Here is a 19,390-nt window from a genome sequence, read left to right on the forward strand (position 1 = left end):
CCCACCTGCAGAAATCGGTCTGGAGTGTTTTAAGGAAACAACACTTCAGACATGAAGCAAATGATCGGGAAGAAATTTCCTTTAGCATGAATGCATCTAAGACGCGCTAACGCAGCTGCTGGCACAGCACTCATCTCCTGGGCGATTTTGTCCCCTCTGCATGTGCACAGGTGCGGTCACCCACTTCTCTTGCATAATCGCCCTCTTGCTGTGGAAACCGAACCCTGACCAGCTGGCTGTGTTCTTTGTTTTTTCTGGCCTTTGGGGTATGGCTGATGCCGTGTGGCAGACACAGAACAATGGTGAGTACCCAGCACAGAGCCATTTCCTGCTCAGGTCCCCTACCTGGGCGGCTGTGGGGGGACATGGGGTGGGTGGAGGACCGGCCAGCTGCGGGACACCCAGGAAACATGGTGCTGTGCTCCAGCAAGCGGAGTGGAATGGGGACCAAACAGGCAAGAGGACTCCGGCTTCATTCATACCGTGGGTTCGAAGTACTTTCTCTGAGCATTTATTCAGATGCATGAGGCAAAAGAGTGTGCGACTTCCTGTCCTAAGAGTGATGCTCCTCGTGGCTTGGCACTTGAGGCACCTGTCCGAGCGGCATGATGTGCTTGCTGCGTGCCTGGTGCTGGCACCCGGGGGATGGAGAATCCTTGGGTGCTCTCGGCTGAGACAGGGAGGTGCATGTGTAACTTCTGCAGGAGAATGCTTACAGGTTACTGTGACAATGTCCAAGCAGGGGACACTGGGGCTGTCCATCTGGGAGAACCAAGTGAGAGGTGGGAGAGGAGGTCACCCTGAGTCGGCTCCTGGTGGCGCCGGTGGTGTAGGAGGCCCAAGCAGCAGGAGGCGGGACTCGGGAGGAAGCTGTCAGTCAGTTTGGGATGCTGACCAAGACACCACAGATCAGAGGCCTGGACACAGCAGACCTTTACTTCTCACCACTCTGAGGCTGGAAGGCCAAGATCAAGGCGCTGGTAAATTCCATGTCTGGGGACAGGCTCTTCCTGGTTCATAGAGGGCCGTCTTCTTGCTGTGTCCTCATGGGGTGGAAGGGCCAAGGAGCTTCAGGGTCCAGTTTCTAAGGACACGGATCCCATCATGGGGGCTCCATGCTCATGATCAAATCACCTCCCAGAGGCCCCCCAACACCCTCACATTCGGGTGAGCTTAGAATGTGAATTTAGGGGATACAGCATTCCTACCACAGCAGATGGGGACTGCTGAGGGGTGAGGTGCAGAGGCTGGCTGACCCCCCGGTGGAAGCAACAGAAAGAAGGTTTGCAGCAGGGTGTCAGGGTCAGCTGTGTGAGAACAGGGCTGTGTGGTAACTCCAGCTGTCGGTCAGTTGGCTGACACAGCTGACCTGCAGGTCGGCAGCAGCCGTGCACCAGGAGGGCGTGGGAAGGGAGGCCTGAGAGCGCAGGAGGTGGGAGTCCTTGCAGGGCCGTCAGAGTGAGCGGCCACGTGTACAGCGTTCCCAGCGTGGTGGGACCTGGATTCACAGGTGGAGGCATGGAGTGCAGACAGACGGAGGTGGCAGGGCTGGGTGCACCTGCTGACGGCCTTGGCTTTGAAGGGTCCAAAAGAGGTCACTGATCAGGGGGACATAGCACTTAGGAGTGGCTGTTTTTAATGTCTGTCAATTATGACGGTTATTTTTCATTTCAGAGTTAATGGTTGTGATGAGAAGATGGGGGAGGGAAGGAAGCTAAGAGGACGTGGGGAGCTGAATGATGATTTAAGGGGTCAGTGCAATGGGAGGACCGCGGAGAGGTTTCCCTCGACCAGGAGGAGGGGTGCCTTTTCTTTGGGGACAAGGGGAAGGATGCTGGAATGAAAGACGCATGGGAGACTTTGTCGTCGTGGGGGGAGGAGTGGTGAAACGCCGATGGCGTCCACGCAGAGCCGTTACTGAGCACTTCCTGTGTGCCAGGTACCCTAAGACCTCGGCCTTTACGTTATGCAGTCTCTGAGGTCAACAGGTGTGAATGGAGGCCTGGGACAGCTGCTGAGGGTGTGGGAAGGGCCTGTCAGGGCGGGGGGGTTGAGCTGCCTTCAGGCCAGTGACAGTGGAGCTCCCTGCAGCCCAGCGCCTCAGTGCCCGTCACCAGAGCAGAGGTGGGGCAGGGCGGGGAGGTGGCAGGCTTGACATGGGTGATTCGGTGACACAGGAGGACGGTGAGAGGGACATGGGAGAGGAGGGGCTGGTGGCATCAAAGAGGTCAGAGCGCCAGAGCTGCAGTGCGGCACGTTGGAACCGGAGGTTCAGGGTGGAAGTGAAGGCCCACAGTGAACGTGGGGGGAGCTGTCCAGCTGAGCAGGGAGGACTGACTGTGGGGTGGAGGTCACAGTCACCCGTGCTGAGCAGGACAGCAGGGCCAGGAGGAGGGGTGCCACACGAGGCCTGAGCAGGGAGGCTGGGGCAGCCAGTATGGGGGCTGGACGTGAGAGTGTTACCCAGGTGATTGGAGCACCAGCAAGACACCTTCGGGCAGCTGGCTGGTCCCGTTTTATACAAGATGAGCTGTAGCTGAGAGAGTTTCGGAGGGAGGCCCCCAGGAGAGGAGGAAGCAGAGAGTGAGTGACAGCACGTGGGGGACGGTGACTACAGGGCGACATTTGGGTGGTGGTTGAAAATGACAGGGGAGGGCTTAGGGCGGGCACCCTTAGCCCTGAGCTCCCCGCAGGCCCATGTGAGGCCGGCACAGGGCGGGGTTGGGGGTGTCGGAGGCTCCAGGAGGCCGCCAGCTGTGCATCTGGCAGTCTGCAGATAGTGAGACACCCGGGGCCCTCAGAAGAGAGCCTCTTCCCTTGTAGACATCACCGTTCAGCCCTCATCCAGGAAACACCTGGCGCCTAGAAACTGGGTCGGGCCAATCCCCAAACAAGCCACAAGCCAGCGTTTCCAGGGATGGGAGGCCTGGCTGCTGTCCCTACACAAAGGACAACTGGTGCCCGTGACCTCACCACAGGATGGCCCCTGCCTTAGGGTCTCAGTGCTTTGCCAGCTTAGGACAGCTGTATAAACACCTCTGAACAAATGTCATGTTGTTGGGTTTTAAGAGTGCGGGTTTCATAATCGTTTCTACGGGCTCAGTAATGCAGGTGGCTCCTACGAAGCTCTGATCCAGGTGACAAATGTGTTTGGCTCAGTGCTGTAGTCTGGTGTGTGTGGATGAAGGCCAACACTCAGAAGGGATGACCGAAACTTCTCACAGGCGAGGCTTCAGTGTTGCTCAACAGCAGAAGCGTGAGTCAGGGCAGTAGAGAGAAACAGAAACTCTCAGCTCCTCTTGGCAGCCTGGAATCCGACTAGTGGCAGGTAGGACTCGTCACCTGCAGGAATCCTACACACCTTACCCAACGCGCATCAGGAGAGGATTTCTTTCATCATCCCTGTGATGTGTGAAAGATACCCAGTATTTACTGCACACCCCAAATGCAAATGCCATCTTGCTTCCTAAGATGTTAGCTGGTGTCTCTGAAGTCACTTGAATTTTTAAACGTATTTACACATAAAAGTCAGGTAAAGTACTGGGGTAAGAAGCCACGCAATACTCTATGCAATAATTCTCTAGATGCTTCAAATAACTGCAGTAAAAATGTTTGGTTTCTGTGGGGACAGAGCCAGGATTGCAGTTTCCAGGCTCTCAGCCTCACGTGGAAAGGTGCTGGCTCAGGTAGTAAATGGCCATCAACTGTGATTGGATGGCCATCAGCTGTGGCTAGTTGGCCGTCAGCTGTAACCAGTGAGCCACTGGCCACTAATATAACTGCTGTGGCTACGCTAGCAGAAAATGGGGTGCTGGCGGATGTTTGCTTCCTGTGTCTCCAACCCAGCCGCCAGCGAGAATATAGTGGTATGACTCCCCTACCTATGGCTCCGGGGGTGTTCCTTTTTGGCCTCACCATGTCCTGCGTTCTTATGTGGGGAGCGGGACCAGAGACCCTGCATGACAGTTTCCTTCCCTGAGCTCTAGGATGGTTGCTTTAACTCTCCCTCTCTGGTCACGGACGTGAGAGGCTGTCAGGTAAAGCCTTTGTCAAGATGGTGCAGAATGACATGAGGTCCAGTGAATGACTTGCAGAGACTCCCTTGAAGAAGGAGTGCTCATTTAAAATGAATTCTTTCTGTCTTTTTGTACAGATGGAAAGTAATTTTTTTCAAGGAAAAATCAGTTGTTGGGGGAAATTGTTATTCTCGTATATTTGAGCATTCCCTTTGGGGTCTCTACTCACAATCGTCGAGAGTGATGTTTTGCTGACTGATTCCAGGCCGGCTGGCTCCACCGGGCTCTCCCAGAACTTGCCACCCTGCAGGGGGGCACATCCGTACGGTCTGTATTTCTTTAACGCAGGAAATTGTGTGTAGGTTTTGCCACCTCCCAAGAGCTGCTCTCTCATTCTTGTTGTTAATTTTTAAAAGCAAATTGGATTTCTAATCCTTTTCTCCCTGAGTGTTGTTGTTTTTTTAAGAAAATACGTGAGCCACATACTTTCCAATGAATGAGACTGAGTACATGTCAGCGCAAGTTGACCCTTTTCTCCCCTCATCCCGTCTCAGTTGAAACACTGATCATTCTCAGTTGAAACTCAGAAGCAGGTCATATGAACCACCCAAGCCCCTGGGCCCGGGGTGGAAACTGCGACTCCCCGCTCGGTGTTTCCCACTGGGTTCCAAGTTCCTCCAGCCCCTGGAGCAGTCAGTCTGGGCCAGTAACTCCTATCTGTTTATTCGCCCTGACAGTTCATGAAAGAAGGGTGCCATTGCCATAGCAACCCTTACACGCCAATGCGCTGCATTTAAGACTCAGAATGTCTGGTCTAAAAATACTCTTGTGCCCTGGTAGCTGCCAAAGGGGCTGTTATTGGTTTGATAAACTCAGAAAACCTGACTTCTCTACATATCCAGTTCACTTAACCTGTATTTTCTAACCAAACAAGACTCCCTGACCACTTGTCCACGTCTTCTCATCTGAAGACGGGTTGCATCTAGTGTCTTCCCCGGGAAGATGAGGCAGGCAGGTCAGGCTGAGAGCGAGGATTTTTTCCTTTTTAAATAAGCTTTTTATTTTGGAATAATTTTACATTTACAGGAAAGTTGCAAAGCCCGTGCAGAGAATTCTCATCCACTCAGTTTCCCCACTGCTAACATCTTACAAACCCTGGAACATTTGTCAAAACTAAGAATTAGTTTCGGTTCATGACTGAACTGAACTTCAGACCTTATTTGGATTTCTCCAGTTTTCCCACTGATGTCTTTTCTGTCCCCAAGAGTCCATCCAGGGCACCACGTAGCATTTAGTTGTCACATCTCCTTTGTCAGGACTGTGACAGTTTCTCATTTTTCTGTTTTTTATCGTGACCTTGACACTTTTTAAAATTTTATTTATTTATTTATTTATTTATTTATTTATTTATTTATTTATTTAGAATGTCACAGCTCACAATGACCCACAAGAGGATCGACATCGCAACCTTGGTGCTACCAGCACCACGCTCTAACCAACTGAGTTAACTGACCACCCCAACCTTGACACTTTTGAAGAATACTGGTCAGGTAGTTTATAGATTGTCCCTTAATTTAGGTTTGTCTGATGTTTTCTCATGATTTGGCTCAGGTTATGGGTTTGGGGGAGGAAGACCCCAGAGTGAAGTGCCGTTCTCATCACATCAGTCAGGGGTATCTGACAGCACGTGACTAATCCTGGTGGCATAAACCTTGGTCGCTGGTCGACGGGGCATCTGCCAGACGTCCCCAACTCAGAGCTGCTATTCGTCCTTTCTACTCACCATGGCTAGCCAACAACCAAGGGGAAGTGATCAATCTCTAGCTCCTCGAGGGCATGTGCACAGAAATTACGTGTAATTCTACATAAGGAATATGTGTCCCTTCTCCCACTTTATTTAGTTATTGGCTCAGCCATTCACCTGCACACCATGGAATGCAGTGTGTCGACTGTATCCTTTGCTTACAATCCTACCACTTTGTACATCGGGTTGCTTTGGTTGCTCCAGCTTTGGCCATTGGGAGCTCTTTCATGTTGCGGCCGGTGTCCTTTGACACGCCTCGTCTATTTTTTAAGAACTTCCTTACTTTCTTACACTATGAAATACTCCAGGTCCATCTGTCGTTCTCCTGTGCCAGCCCTGGAACCAGCCATTTCTCCAAGGCGCCGGCTTCATTTTCCCGGAGAATGGTGTCGGAAACCAGGTCTGTGTGGTGGGTGTTACTGAGGTGACATTGCTTCTCAGCCCATTCAGCACATCTGCACACACACCTTCTCTACCTGCCTCTCCGTGTACGTACTGAACAAGGCGTTCACACTGACGGCCGCCCCCACTCCAGCAGCCGGGCTCATTCTCATCTCCCACGTGCCGTTCTGTCACTTCTTGCTCTGACCGTGAGAAACCTGGTTCCCACCAGGCATACCACAATGATACATTTGTCCAATCTTGGTAGACATGTACAGTGACCTCAGAAACGTGGAAATACTGTTTTTAGCATACTTTTCCTGATTTTAATGTCTCTCCCCTCTGCCCACCGTCTCATTGACTGCTGGACTTTGACACAATTAACGTGTTCGGTTTCTTGATGTTTCGATTAAAATAGGGACCAGATCATGAGTAATTTCCTGAAAAGCCGGGCTTTGTTTAAGGTTGAACCAGCGACCGAGGTTCACACCATCAGGGATCAGTGAAGACTGGCCCTGCCAGCTCCTCCTTCAGGCTGGGCCTGTGTCACTCGCCCATGTTCCCAAACGGAGCAAATGGGTTTCCCCCAGATTCCTTTCTCGTCATTTTCTTAAGACAATTCTGATTGCCGACGTCAGGGTCCGTTGGCTTACTCCTCCTTCTGACTCTGAGCCAGCCCTTTTGGTCAGAGCCATGCTTGGGAAGGAGGAAGGAGAAAGGGTTCCACCTCTTATCCAGATGCCACACGTCTTCTGTCTCGTCAGCTCCGTGGCACAGCCAGAGGCATAGCTGGCTTTCCCACCAGCCTCTGGGCTCTGAGTCCTCCCGTCCTAAGGGTTCCTCCTCCTCTCAAGCTCGGCGAGGTTGTTTTGAACGTGAGGGTGTGAGCTAGCAGACATTCTGGACCTCTATCCTGCTGGAGAGTCTCCTCACTGGGGATCAATTCCAATCAGGCTCAGGGAATGTCAAGTTCTTCCCTTGGCACAGAAGCCTATGGAGGCCCGGAAAGCCACGCTGATGAAAGGACTCAGGAAGTTTTGGAGCACATGGCTACTTAAGAGGCTGAGCTGGACTTGAACTTGATCGAGAGAGAGCAGCGAGAAAGGCCCCTTAGCCTGGAGCGCAGTGATTTGTAATCATCACAATCTAAATTGAATCTTGAAATCCCCAAAAGACACTGACTTACAGAGCAAAAATACTGGCTTCACGCTGCCCACGCTGCCAGAACGTTCATGAAGTTGGGTGCATTTGCGCTCACACTGTTACTATTGGACTCTCTTTGCATGTTTCCTTTTACGAAGGGGAATGTTTTGCAGACTCGCAGGCAGGAAAGTCGCTTTCTTCTGAGTGCTCCAAACAGGTTCTTGTTTTCCCAAACACACATATGTTGTTTAAAACGCGTATCTTATCTTACATCATATCTGCCTGATGGCCTTGCCCTCCTGAGTCCCTCCCTCAGTGGATGAACAGTTGAGTAACCAGATGCCAAGAGGCGTCTTCTGGGAGTCGACCTTTCCAAGAAGAGTTGCAGGAGACTTTGCTGCTGGTTTCCAACCTTCCCCCCAACGCTGGCAGGGCCTGGAATCCCTACCACCCTCTCCCCTCCCCTGTGAAGCAGGAAGAAGAAGGGCTAGAGGAGAGGAACAGGATGAAAGCTGAAAAAACAATGTGTGTCTGAAAGCCCATCATTAGCTCACCCTGGAGGAAGGACAGTGCTAAGAAAACCTTCACAACGTTGCAGAAGTCAGCTGCCCCCAGGAATAATGGTCTCCATGGTGACGATGGTATCTGGGGCCACTGCGCCTGGGGGCAGGGGGCTGTCTGTTCATCCTGCCCAACACGGAGGCCCACACTTGACATTTTGTTTCGCTGATTGCCTCACTCATGCAAAGGTGGTGCCTTTGCTTGTCTGTCCCCTGATGTCTGGGGTTACATGTCCCATATTACTTCCACTCCCTCCCTGGGGTGGGCTTTTGTTTCTAACAGAAAGGGGAGAAGAGGAAAGAACAGCTCTCCCGCTGGAATTGCCCTACTGTATAATTGTGTTAATTATTTATCTTTTGTTGACATGAGAAACGTCCAAACGTGTAGAGAATTTTTATGAGTTTATCTGAGCCAAACTGACGACATATGCCGCCAGCAAGACCTCAAATGCTCCCGAGAATGCCAGTTTTGCAGCTTCTTTTATGCATTTGGAATTAAGGAGGGAATGTAAGGAAGATTACATGAGGATGGGAGACAGCAAGGCGGGGACTGGGTTATAGGCTAATTAATGAGATTGTGTGCTCCATTGACCCCCTTTGAGGGGCATTACTTATGGCATTTCAAAGGTGTGTTAACGGAGAGTCACAGAAACAGTGGTCAGGGCTGGCTTAAAGCAAACATAAGCCTTCACTAAAACGTTGCCGGCTTGGGCCGTGACTGCTCACCATGACCTGCCCAGTTAGGAAGTTACGGTCAGATCACAGTTTCCACAGAACGCCTTTTTCGTGCAAACCTTTGAAAAGGGATGTTAGGTCTGACCAAGTGGCGACCCTGAGGACATGGGCTTGATGCTTGACCTGTTGGGACCCTGCTGTCACCACAGACTCAAAGGGTCCGCTTGCCAGCGCATATCCAAGCCAAAGAAGACATGAGCGGGAGTTTGCAGCAAAGGAAACAAAGGTTTATTTGAGGTGTTGGCTGCAACCCTGGGGACACAGGTGAGCCAGCACTCTCAGAAACCCGCTCCCTGATGGCCTTCAGTGCCAGGTTAGATAAGGGAACAATCATTAATCACGGTTACTGTGGGAGCTGGGGGCGTGGGCGCTCCTGATTGGTCGGGATTAAGGCGGGAGCGATTGATTATCAGGTCCTCCTGTCAATCATGGCATCGTTCCGTCCAGTTCCCAGGGGATTGGTCCGGGGGGCTGTTCTGCTCTCATGGGTGCGGAGCTGACACATAACTGAGACCAAGGTGTGAGCTTTGTTTGACTAAAACCTCATTCCAGTTTGCTCATTGTATCCTGGTTATGGTTGATAGACCTGACTGTATTCTTAAGAGAGCTTGACACTGAGCAGAACCCAATGTCCTAAGGGCTTACTGATGAGAAGGAGTGGACGTACAGTATACGTCCGGGCAGGAGGGTCCAGGGAAAGAACACAGGGGAGTCAGAGTTCTATGAGGCGAAACAAAAGGAGCTTGGATTATAGCGAACGCATGCTAAGGAAGCAAAGTTCCTGCGCGGTCTCTCCTACTTCCTATTCGTCTACTTAGTCGTTTCCTAAGTATTTTCGCTGGAATTATCATTCCAGGTAAGAATGGGCCTTGCCTCAGGGAGTCCACAGTCTATGAGAGGACAGATGGAGAAAGAACAGTGAGTGGTGTAAACGGTGGGACAGGACTATGTCTACGCTGTGAGAGGAGGAGGGAGAGCCCTGAGGATGTTGGTGGCATGGTGGTCACAGAGAACAGAGTCACAGGTGGGGCAGGCAGTGGAGAGGCCCGGGGGGCAGCACACAAGGGGCCCGCTACTGCTAACATTTCCTCAATCCTGTTTCTATACATAGGATGAGTCTTCACTGTGAGAAATGTCACCATTTTTATGCTATAATGCACAGCATAAGATTATTCTGCTTTCTAAAAAGAAAAAGGTCCTGACTTTGCCAAGAACACTGAACAGTGGGAAAGCTACTTTCAGCGATAATTAAAAGAATCATCAGAGGCTTTCTGGTAACATTTCCATTTGGTCTTTGCCCGCCAGCTCTTTCCGGTAACACTTGTGTTCTGTCTCTTCCCCCCTCCCCCACCCCCGCCCCCCCACCCCCAGTTCTGTTCGGCGTTCTGTTTGAGAAGAACAAGGAGGCCGCTTTTGCCAACTACCGCCTCTGGGAAGCCCTGGGCTTCGTCATTGCGTTTGGGTACAGCACGTTTTTGTGCGTCAATGTGAAGCTCTACATTCTCCTGGGAGTCCTGTGTCTGACCATGGTGGCCTACGGAATCGTGGAATACCTGGAGGCTAAGAACCTGACCAGGCCACTTGCTGTGAGAAGAGAAGCAGAGGAAACAGAAACACAGACAAAAATGTGAAAGCAGCAAACTCCATGGCAGACGAGCTGGGCATCGGCAAGAGTTTTATCTGAAGCTGCCTCAGAGTTTATAGTTGATTTTTACAACTATTTTAGCAATATGTGGCCATTTGAAAGATGTAATATTTTTTTATGTAAATTTTTTTTCTATTCTATCACATTTTTAGTCCACCATCTCATCAGTAGAGATCAAGGGCATGCGTGAAAAAAATCCAGTTAATTTCAGATAGAAAAGAAAAAAGTTTAGGGTACAGTCAGTTGGAACCCGCTTAGAATCACAGAATCAACAACTTGCACTTGTGCTCGTTGTTGTCACTGTTGATGGCCTCAGAATTGGAAGTCTGTCTAAAATAATGAACCCAATACCAGGATTTTACAAAGGGTAACCTGACGTGCAGGGGTGTCAGCTGACTACCTCCCAGTCCAGCGAGTAACACAGCCCGACTAGAGTCTATGTTTCTTCAAACTTACAGAGTTCAAGTTTCTAAATAAATGTAATTATGTTATGAACTTACCTCCTGTCCAAATACTTTTATTCTAAACACCCATCTAGATCGCACACACACGTCATCAAATAAGTGATTCAGCCGTAGACCATAGGAGTCTTCACATGGGTGACAACATGTAAGACTCCTGACGCGATACAACTAGACACACGGCATGTTTGGTATGTGTTCTAGGTCCATCTTGAATCAGTGCCTACATTTATCAACCATCTTTTCCATTCCTCGTTGTCTTTAATGGCTGGGAAGCCACTGGTAATGCCGCCCGCTATCTTTTTTTCAGCACTTCTTTCTTCACTATGCGCCTTCTGGCATTCTCTGCCAGTGTTCCCTGTGTTTTTCTCTTTACTTCACTCACCCCAAGATGCCTCCTTCCCCCACTTTTCTCCTCAGTCTGTGCTCTTCTCCACGGCTTCTCTGTACATGTCCTGTGAAGGTGGCACCTCTGCATGTCCTCGGCACGTCCCACCTGTCTGAGGGTCGGCCCCAGCCCCCACCCCTGCCCAGGCTTCCTCCAGTCCTGAAGCGAAGTCCTGTCAGGTCAGACTCCTGTTTATAACCTTGCAGCGACTCCCGTGTAGTGTCGGGTGAGGGAAGTTCCCGAATCCAGCACAGGGCCCTCCAGGGGGCCGCCAGCCTCCTCTCAAGGGCGCTCTTTCCCTGGACCTTGGCTCACACGCTTCCTCAACCTGGAACGCCTCCTGCCTCTCAACACCCATTCATCAAGCTTCTGGACTGTCCTCAGAGCCTATGTAACATACACTCCATTGTATTTATTTTTTGCAGGAATGTCTCCCCATTCCAGACCTTAAGCTCTCTGGTGTCTAGTGTGTAACACTAGCAGGTGCTTAATGAATGTCTGTCGAGTGAAGAAAACGTATCAACAATTCAAAAAATCATTAACCCATTCTTGGCCTCTCCATGAAATTCTAGCCAAACCCTGGCCCCTTCACTCCCTCCTCCATCCATTCACTCATTTAATAGTTATGCTGGGGATCTAATGGGGAGCAAATACAGACATTCTCCTTTCTTCCTGTGGTCAGTTTTCAGCCAAGTGAGGAGACAGGTATTGATCAAATAAATATAAAATTTCTACTGCTTCGCGTTAATGACCTCGCAGATATGCCTTTCCCACCTATGAGGATTTGCCCTTCACGCCCAGCGCCTGTGACTGGTAGCACCTTTCCTCCCATCACCCAGGCTCGGCTGTCCCTCAGCTGTGTGGTACCTTGTCTCTCCACTGCCCATTGGCTCAGCTCTCCCACCAGTCCCTTTGGGTCCATTCAAGGAGCCACTACCTCTTTCCCCCGTTTCCTAACTTCCTGTCCTTCCCGCAGGACACCAGCCCTTCCCCTTGGCACAGGACTGAGACTCCACCCTGCAGCTCAAACCCCTGTCAGGGTTTTCTCCCATCTAACGATCACAGTCTGAACACCTGACCATGACTTTCCAGGCCCTTTGTGATTTAGTTCCAGCTGCTTCTTTCGCCTCACGTCCATTTGAGCCAAACTGAACTATCCCACATTTCTCCTGGACGCCGGCTTCTCCCCCTCGTGGGCTCTCAGCTCTGCTGCTCCTAAGTCTCTCTCCAAAGCATTTCCATCCTCCCAGACCCAAAGGAGATGCCATAACTTCTTGAAGTTGTCAATAATCTTCTTAGCAAAGCTGGCTCTCTGTGTCCTCTCAACCTCGTTACACGGGTTTCCCCTTTCCTGCCCTTTATCACAGGCTGCCTTGGGTTGTATTTGTTTCTACAGACTGGACCAGCATTGCATTTCCCACGACGTGGAGCTTGGGTTATTTCACACAGAGTCAAAGCTCAATGAGCATTGGTGTAGAAGGCCTTGAATGAAGGAAGCTGACACACGCGTCCCCTCCGACGTGGAGGTTCAGGCTCTGTAGTGAGTCCGTGGTGCTCCTGGCAGCCTGCTTTGGAAGTGCTCGCTGGTCGTTCACTCAGCTCAGAGCATCTGACGTGAGTTACCCTAACTTCCTCAGGGGTCCCTCAGACCTTCTAGGAAGGCCCGTGGCGATTATGCTGGAGATGACAGACCAGATTTTCCTGACCCCACCAAGCCCATCTCCTGAGCTATAGGTGGCACTGAGCAGGGTGCCCTGTGCCAGAGGTCCAGGGGGAAAGGACCTCCGAGCTGAGAGGAGAGTCAGGACGTGCGTTTCTTTGGGACCTCCAGAGAAACAGGTCCAGGTCCCAGAGTGTCCTGGTGTCAGAGCCCACGGCCGGAGGGGGCCAAGCCGCTCGGATGCCTGGGCGCCGCCCTCAGTGGTCCTGGACATCGGGTATGACCTGATGCGTGGGGCAGCCTGCTCCTGAGAACCTCAGTGGGCTGTTCAGATGGGCCGGCCTGGTTACAAGGCCACGGTTAGACGCTCAGGCCTGTAGCTGGGCGAGCCCCGTTCCTCCCGAGCCCGGGTCCCATAGGGATTTCTCTGATGATCCATCAGACACTTGAAAATGAGGAGAATGTGGGCAGAGAGGCCGTCTTGAACTTCAGGCTCAAAGACCCACTCGTCTCAATTGCAGGGAGCAAAGCCTATTTCAGGGTAAGAGGCGATGTGGGACAGGACAGCTTCTCCGGGTGTTTCTGAAGCAGAGATGTCACTGGACTAAAAGACTTTGCTGGCGGCTGAAGGGTGTCGGGAATCTGATGAGCACATGTCACTTTGCTGCTGTCTATGCTCACAGGAAAATGTGCCAGATGATGGAGTGACTGGGAGGTGTAGGCAGGCTCGGCACAGGGCGCGGGCTGCCTGCTGGTCTGGGCAGCAGCTGGCAGCGCCGTCAGGCGCCCTTTCCCATGTGCGGAGCCTGCAAGCAGATACTTGGCTGGGCACCCTCATGCTCCCTGGATGAGCGCCTGCCTCACCGCGCCCTTCTGTTTTCTCTTCACACTTACACTTGGTGATGAGAAGAATTTGTGAACGCGCCCCAGTGTCCCGGAGCCAGTCCTCCAGGAAGGTTCCACTCCGGCTCATCTCTGGCTGGTCTGTGGGGCAAGGACCAAGGGTCTGTCCCCTGGGTCACGTCAGCTCTACCAATGTCCCACGTGCTAGCAGAAATTGAGTGCTCAAAATTCAGCTTAGATGGCGCTTCCTGTGGGAAGTCTTATTAAAACTGCCCTGCTCCCCCAGGCAGCCACCTGCTGAGTCAGGTGCCCTCCCAGTGCACGCCCTCGCCGGAGCCTCATGCCCTTTCTTCTGCGCTGGCACTTGAAGCTCCTCCAGCAATAACAACCTGTCCCCTTCTCTGTCCCCTCCCCAGGGTGAGGGTGAGGGAGTGGGCTGATGACACAGCCGGGGAGACCTGAACCGGGAGCGGCCGGAGCGGCCGTCAGACGCCCCTGTTCTTCTCTCCCACGGGGGCTCAGCGCCCCGCGCGCCGGGACAGGGGAAGGAAGCGTGACCAGCGGGCCCGTGAGCGTGCGAAAGCCAAGTGCGCGCAAGCGCATGCGCCTGCCTTTGCCAGGCCGACCACGTCCCGGGCTGGCCGCGCTCCGCCATCCCCGGCGCCAGCAGCGGACGACGGTGGTCACACGGCTCCCCCTGGTGGCCATCGTGGCCTTAACAGACGTGGGCGGAGAAGGCTCCGTCCTCCCCTCCCCCAGGGCGAAAACACCGCCCATCAGTTTGCTGGCGCCGCGAAGCACAGGGCCGACCGACCGTCAGCGTCCACGTCCCCTGTCCACCTGCTGCCGGCGCGGTGCCCTGTTCATTGTTTCTCTACGGGGGACATAAATCTGCCAGCGCGACGCCGCTTCACCCCTGCTCCCGGTTTCCTTAGGAAAGTAAAACAAGAGACAGCTACACGGCTGGGAGTTCAAAAGCAATGCTCCAGGCGCTCGGTGACGTCTCCGGAGGGTGTGCGGGTCCTTAATTAGGGAATAGTCCTTTCCCGCCAGTCTCTGCAAGTTCTGTCTTCCTCTGCGGAGAGGCGGTCAGTGAGGGCACTGGAGACACACTGTGACCCTGACACCCACGGGCCTCCCTGGCCGGCTTGCGAGGGCAGCAGCGCGCACCAGTGCTCGTTCACGCGCGGCGAGGCCGGCCCATCCCTGGAGCTCTGTCCTTAAAGCCAAGACCATCTGGCGGCGTTCGCACCGAGCAGGCCCCCGTGGAAGGTCTTTCCCGCCTGCCCTCTACTCTGCTGCCCCGAGCCTCAGAGGAGCCCTGATTCCTGCTGCCCGGCAGCCTCCCCGAAACTTCATGCTGTGCTTGTGGCTTCCATCCTTGACCCCCACACGGTCCGAGAGGACGCGATGTACCCTGTCACACAAGGACGTTATCTAGCAGGCAAATTAAAGTGTATTCATTCGTTCATGCGACGGGCAAAGCAGCCTTAAGAGCTTGCTAGGCGCCTTTGTTGTAGGCATGCCCCGTGAACCAAACAGCAAAGTTCTGCTCTCACGAAATTTCTGTTCTGAACGAGGAATGCGTAGTAAGTCGTGGCCTGAATGGCGGTCGAGGAGCACTAATAAACCAGGAGGGTGTCAGGGGAAGTCAGAGGTGGGTGTCCAGCTCCTCTGAGGGGACACTCGGGAGGTGTCTGGCAGAACAGGGCTCAGTTAGAAAGAAGGGAGCTGCCAGCAGCCCGAGGCAGCCGGGCCAGGGCACCTGCAGCGTGGGGTGGGTGTGGTCAGAGGAGGCGGGCCAGCGACCCAGTCTGGTCACCGAGGGCCCGCAGACCAAGGAAAGACTTTGCGTTGAGTGTGAACAGCGCAGGGACCTGCATCAGTCCCCAAAGCTGCCGTAATGAAGTCCCACAATCCTGGGGGGCTAGCACAGCACGACTGCATCCTCTCCCAGTTCTGGAAGCCAGAAGTCGGAAGTCCAGGTGTAGGCAGGGCGAGGCGCCCTCTGACAGCCGGCTCCTGGCCCGTCCTCCCGGCCTCTCCCACCTGCTGGTGCCACAGGCCGCCCTCAGTGTCCTTACCTGTGGCTGCATCACTCTGAGCGCTGCCTCCGCATCACGTGGCCGGCTTTCCTGTGTCTGTCTCTGTCTTCTCCCTTCTCTCATGATGATACCAATCATATTGGATCAGGACCCACCCTACCCCAGTGGAAACAACAATGGCTGCACGCAGGTGGCTGTGGCAGTGAGAAGTGGTCAGATTCAGGAGGTTCTCTAAAGGCAGAGTCTACAGGATGTGCTGAAGCAGAGGAAGAAAACTCCAGAAGTTTGGCTGAACAGAGAACTGGAAGAATGAAGTGACCGCTTACTTAGATCGGGGAAACCTGGCAGGAAGCAGGTTTGTGGGGTGAAAAACTTCAGGCGTTTGGTGTTGAGTATGTTAGTTTTGACATGTGATGAGACAGCAATTGGTTTTCTTGAGTGGCAGTTAGTGATATGAGACAGGAATTCGTGGGAGAGCTCACACACAGACAGATCAAGTTGGAAGTCCTGGCACAGAAAGGGAGACCGACCCTGAGTGAGGAGGGGGCATGGAAGAAAAACCAAGATCTGGGGTCTGAATCGTTGCATCGTCCTGGCTTTAGAGGCCGGGGAAAGGGAGGCAAGAAAAAGTAACCAGCAGGATAAATAAGAACCCCCGAGAAAGTGATAGCCCAGAGCCCAGTGAGAGAAAATGGCCCACAAAGACGTGGTGAGCACCGGTGTCCACTGCTGCTGGTATATTGGTCAGATGAGGATGGAGGATGGGTCACTGATTTGGTGACAGTGAGGTCACAGTGTCCACGGGCAGAGCAGCTAAGTGGGATTTGGGAGACGAAGACCTGACCCAAGGGGCTCAAAGACGGGGGAGAAGCGTAGCCGGTGAGGAATTCCAATTCTCCCCAGAGGGTATCTCCAGAAAAGACTCACGAGCTGGAGCCCAGCATGGGGTGTGGGGTCATTACCTGCTTGGAGTATTCAGGGGTTGGGAAGGACAGAGAACGAAGAATATTCTAGTTCAAATTCTTCATGTGATGTGATGAGAAAAGGAAGAATAATTAATAAAACTAACGGCTTGCCCTAGGTCACACAGTTGGGTAGTTGAAGAAATGGGACTAGAACTTGGATTTGTAATTCCTGGTCGAGGGTGTTTTTCTACTAAAAGGCTAGTGAATAACTCCAAATGCTATTCTTCAACTGAGAGATAGGCACTTCATGTTTTGAAATGTTTTGTTGAATTAGAGCATAAAGACAGGAAGTGTACAGATATATATATATATATATATATATATATAGTTTGATAAATTTCCACAAATTGAATGCTTCTATGTAACCAGCCCCAGACCAAGAAACAGAACACCGCAAGCGTGGACCCCTGGGGATCCATTCCCAATACTTCCCCAAGGCCGACAACTCCCCCAAACACAGATTCATGTTTTCTACTTAAGTGTATGTATTTCTCTCTTGATTAAGTTTTTATTATAAAAGTACCATGTTCGTGTGACTCCTTCAGGCAGCACTGAGGTGATCGCAGTATCAATACAAGTCCGTTCTCACTTAGTGTCACCAACCTTCAAACCAACCAGGTGCTGTGCTAGCTGTGGGTTTTCAGGGAGTGCCTACTGGCAAAGTGTCACAGGCTTGGTCACTGGCTGGAGGACCTCAGTGGGAAAGGTCCCCAAGTCCCCTTGGATCATGCGGGTTTGCTGTGTCTCTCCCTTGGTAGATGGCACAGGGGGTTCTTTTCCGTCAGTCACCCTGGGTGTGGGTCTTTGCACTCACTGGGGGGAGGGGGTGGGTAGGACTGAGATGTCACAAAATAATGACAATTCTATGTATTGGTCCAGAGTTTCTTTGGACTTCACCATAATTCTAGACTTCAACGTCATAATAATGCCAACTCCCTCTTGGTCCCATCACAGGAGGCATGTCAGAAAGCTTGTCCTGGCACAAAGAGCAAGTGTTCCATTTGGAGAACTTCAACTGGCACCTCAGATAGCGGATGTTTGCTCGTCCACATACCTGAAAGAGGGCCCCAGATGGCGTCCGCCTCAGCAGGAAAGAGGGGTGGGAAGTGGTCCAGAACCAGGTGGCCATGCGCGTGGGTTGGTTCTCTGACCACAAGGTCCAAAGTCCACGCAGTCAGACATGGGGAGGCACTGAGCCATCCCGACACCTTTCCATGTCTCAGGAGGACCTGACATCCCATGAGAACAAAGCCAAGGAGACAACTGACCCCAGGAACAAACTCAGAGAAATCATCCAAAGGAGGATGAATGTGGAAAAGAAACAACTTGGGAACATCTGTTTGCTCACAGTGCTTTTGGAGACAAGCAACTCATTTTCATCAGGTAAGTACACGCGGCTTTTTCTAGGTACCCCAAGGATTCTCCTCTAATGTGTGAGCTAGTCTCCCTTCTCAGCCCAGACATCCAGGTAAAGAGTTACCATGACGTTTGGAAACTCATGGGAACATCTCAGATTGGAGGGGAAGATTAAAAGTCGTTGAACAAATTCAGGCTTTAGAGATTGCTCCACTAGAAAATCCGGGCCCAGATATCCTCACCTGTGGCAGGACCGCCTGCCTGGCTGAGCCCATCCCTCAGCATCACTGCGTCTGCAGCCCTTACCCGCTGCTCGAGAAGACCGTCATTTCATTTACACAAAGTTCACCAGCACATAGTGCTGGAGGGTAACAATAAGTAATGAACGAACGAACATGTCAAACCACAAAAGAAAAATGCCTTCCAGGCTGCACGTGATGAATTGTTTTCAGTCTCGTTTTGCTAATTGGGAAATCTGCGGTTTCCCTCTAGCTTGATGCAACTCACCAACATCTTTGGCTGTTGTGTTCTGAACTTTGTATAGTTACAAGGAGCAATTTATTGGTCCTGAAAGGTTATAACAATGCACGTAATTAAGGACAAGGCAACGAAACACTAAACATTAATCAACAGACGTAGTAACAGGTTGGAGCCTAAAGGAGCTGAGCACAGAGACGCCACAGGAAGGCTCCCAGCTTTGAAATGCCAGCATGTTCTCTGCCTGATGTCATAAGGTCCACAGGCATGGCACACATAGGACCTGGAGGCGGAGCGAGATCAGCGAGCAGTGCTCAGCCTTGGCTGGAAGGATGGGTCCTACTGGGGTCCCGCTGTAAATTTGGCTTAAACAAGTAATAAAGATTCATTTTGGAAATGCAACTGTTTTCAGGTAAAAATAATCCATTTGAGGTCCCACTAGGGTGAAACACAATGAGAACCCAGGGAGCCCACCAGAGAAAGCCGCCTGCCTCTTCTTGTCCATCCGTCAGCTGCTCGGGGACCCCTCTGAGGCCCCAAGTCTGTAGCTGACAGGGGCCACAACGCCCAGGGTTGTGTGTGAGTCCATGGAAAGATTTTCCTCCGGGGCATAGATGAAGGAAAATGCAAGTGAGGCCTTGGGTCCAGCTTCTGAATGGGGTCCCTAGCCCGGACCTGTCCTTGACGTGGTGACTGCCCCCTTTGTGAGGAGAGCAGGTTTGTGTCACTAAGCAACCAGCATGTCCAGTCCTGCCCTTCTCAACTGGGCTCTGTAGCTGCTCAAAAAGACCACCACATCCACCCTCAGGATCAGGCCTGACGAGAAAGCATTCCTGCGGTCCTTACACCAAGCCAGACCCAGCCAGGGACAAGCCTACGGACGTCACACCCAGAGCTGGAGGGCAGTGTGT

At 52.2% G+C, this 19,390-nt stretch overlaps 1 protein-coding gene across 4 annotated transcripts in view; it reads left to right on the forward strand.

Annotated features, from left to right (window-relative positions):
• Window positions 1–10,783, forward strand: part of UNC93A (unc-93 homolog A) — a 34,541-nt gene extending 23,758 nt beyond the window's left edge. For 3 of the 4 annotated variants that reach the window (XM_074333826.2, XM_074333828.2, XM_074333827.2), the window contains 2 exons: window positions 171–302; window positions 10,011–10,783. In XM_074333826.2, coding sequence (XP_074189927.2) covers window positions 171–302; window positions 10,011–10,270 — 392 coding nt within the window. In that variant the 3' untranslated portion in view covers window positions 10,271–10,783. The remainder of the gene's footprint in view (window positions 1–170; window positions 303–10,010) is intronic. The other variant, XM_074333830.2, reaches the window with a different exon arrangement.
• The last annotated feature ends 8,607 nt before the right edge of the window (window positions 10,784–19,390 follow it).

Source organism: Rhinolophus sinicus, chromosome 2, assembly GCF_057876585.1.
Source record: "Rhinolophus sinicus isolate RSI-liver-muscle chromosome 2, RSI-T2T, whole genome shotgun sequence".
Lineage (NCBI taxonomy): Eukaryota > Metazoa > Chordata > Mammalia > Chiroptera > Rhinolophidae > Rhinolophus > Rhinolophus sinicus.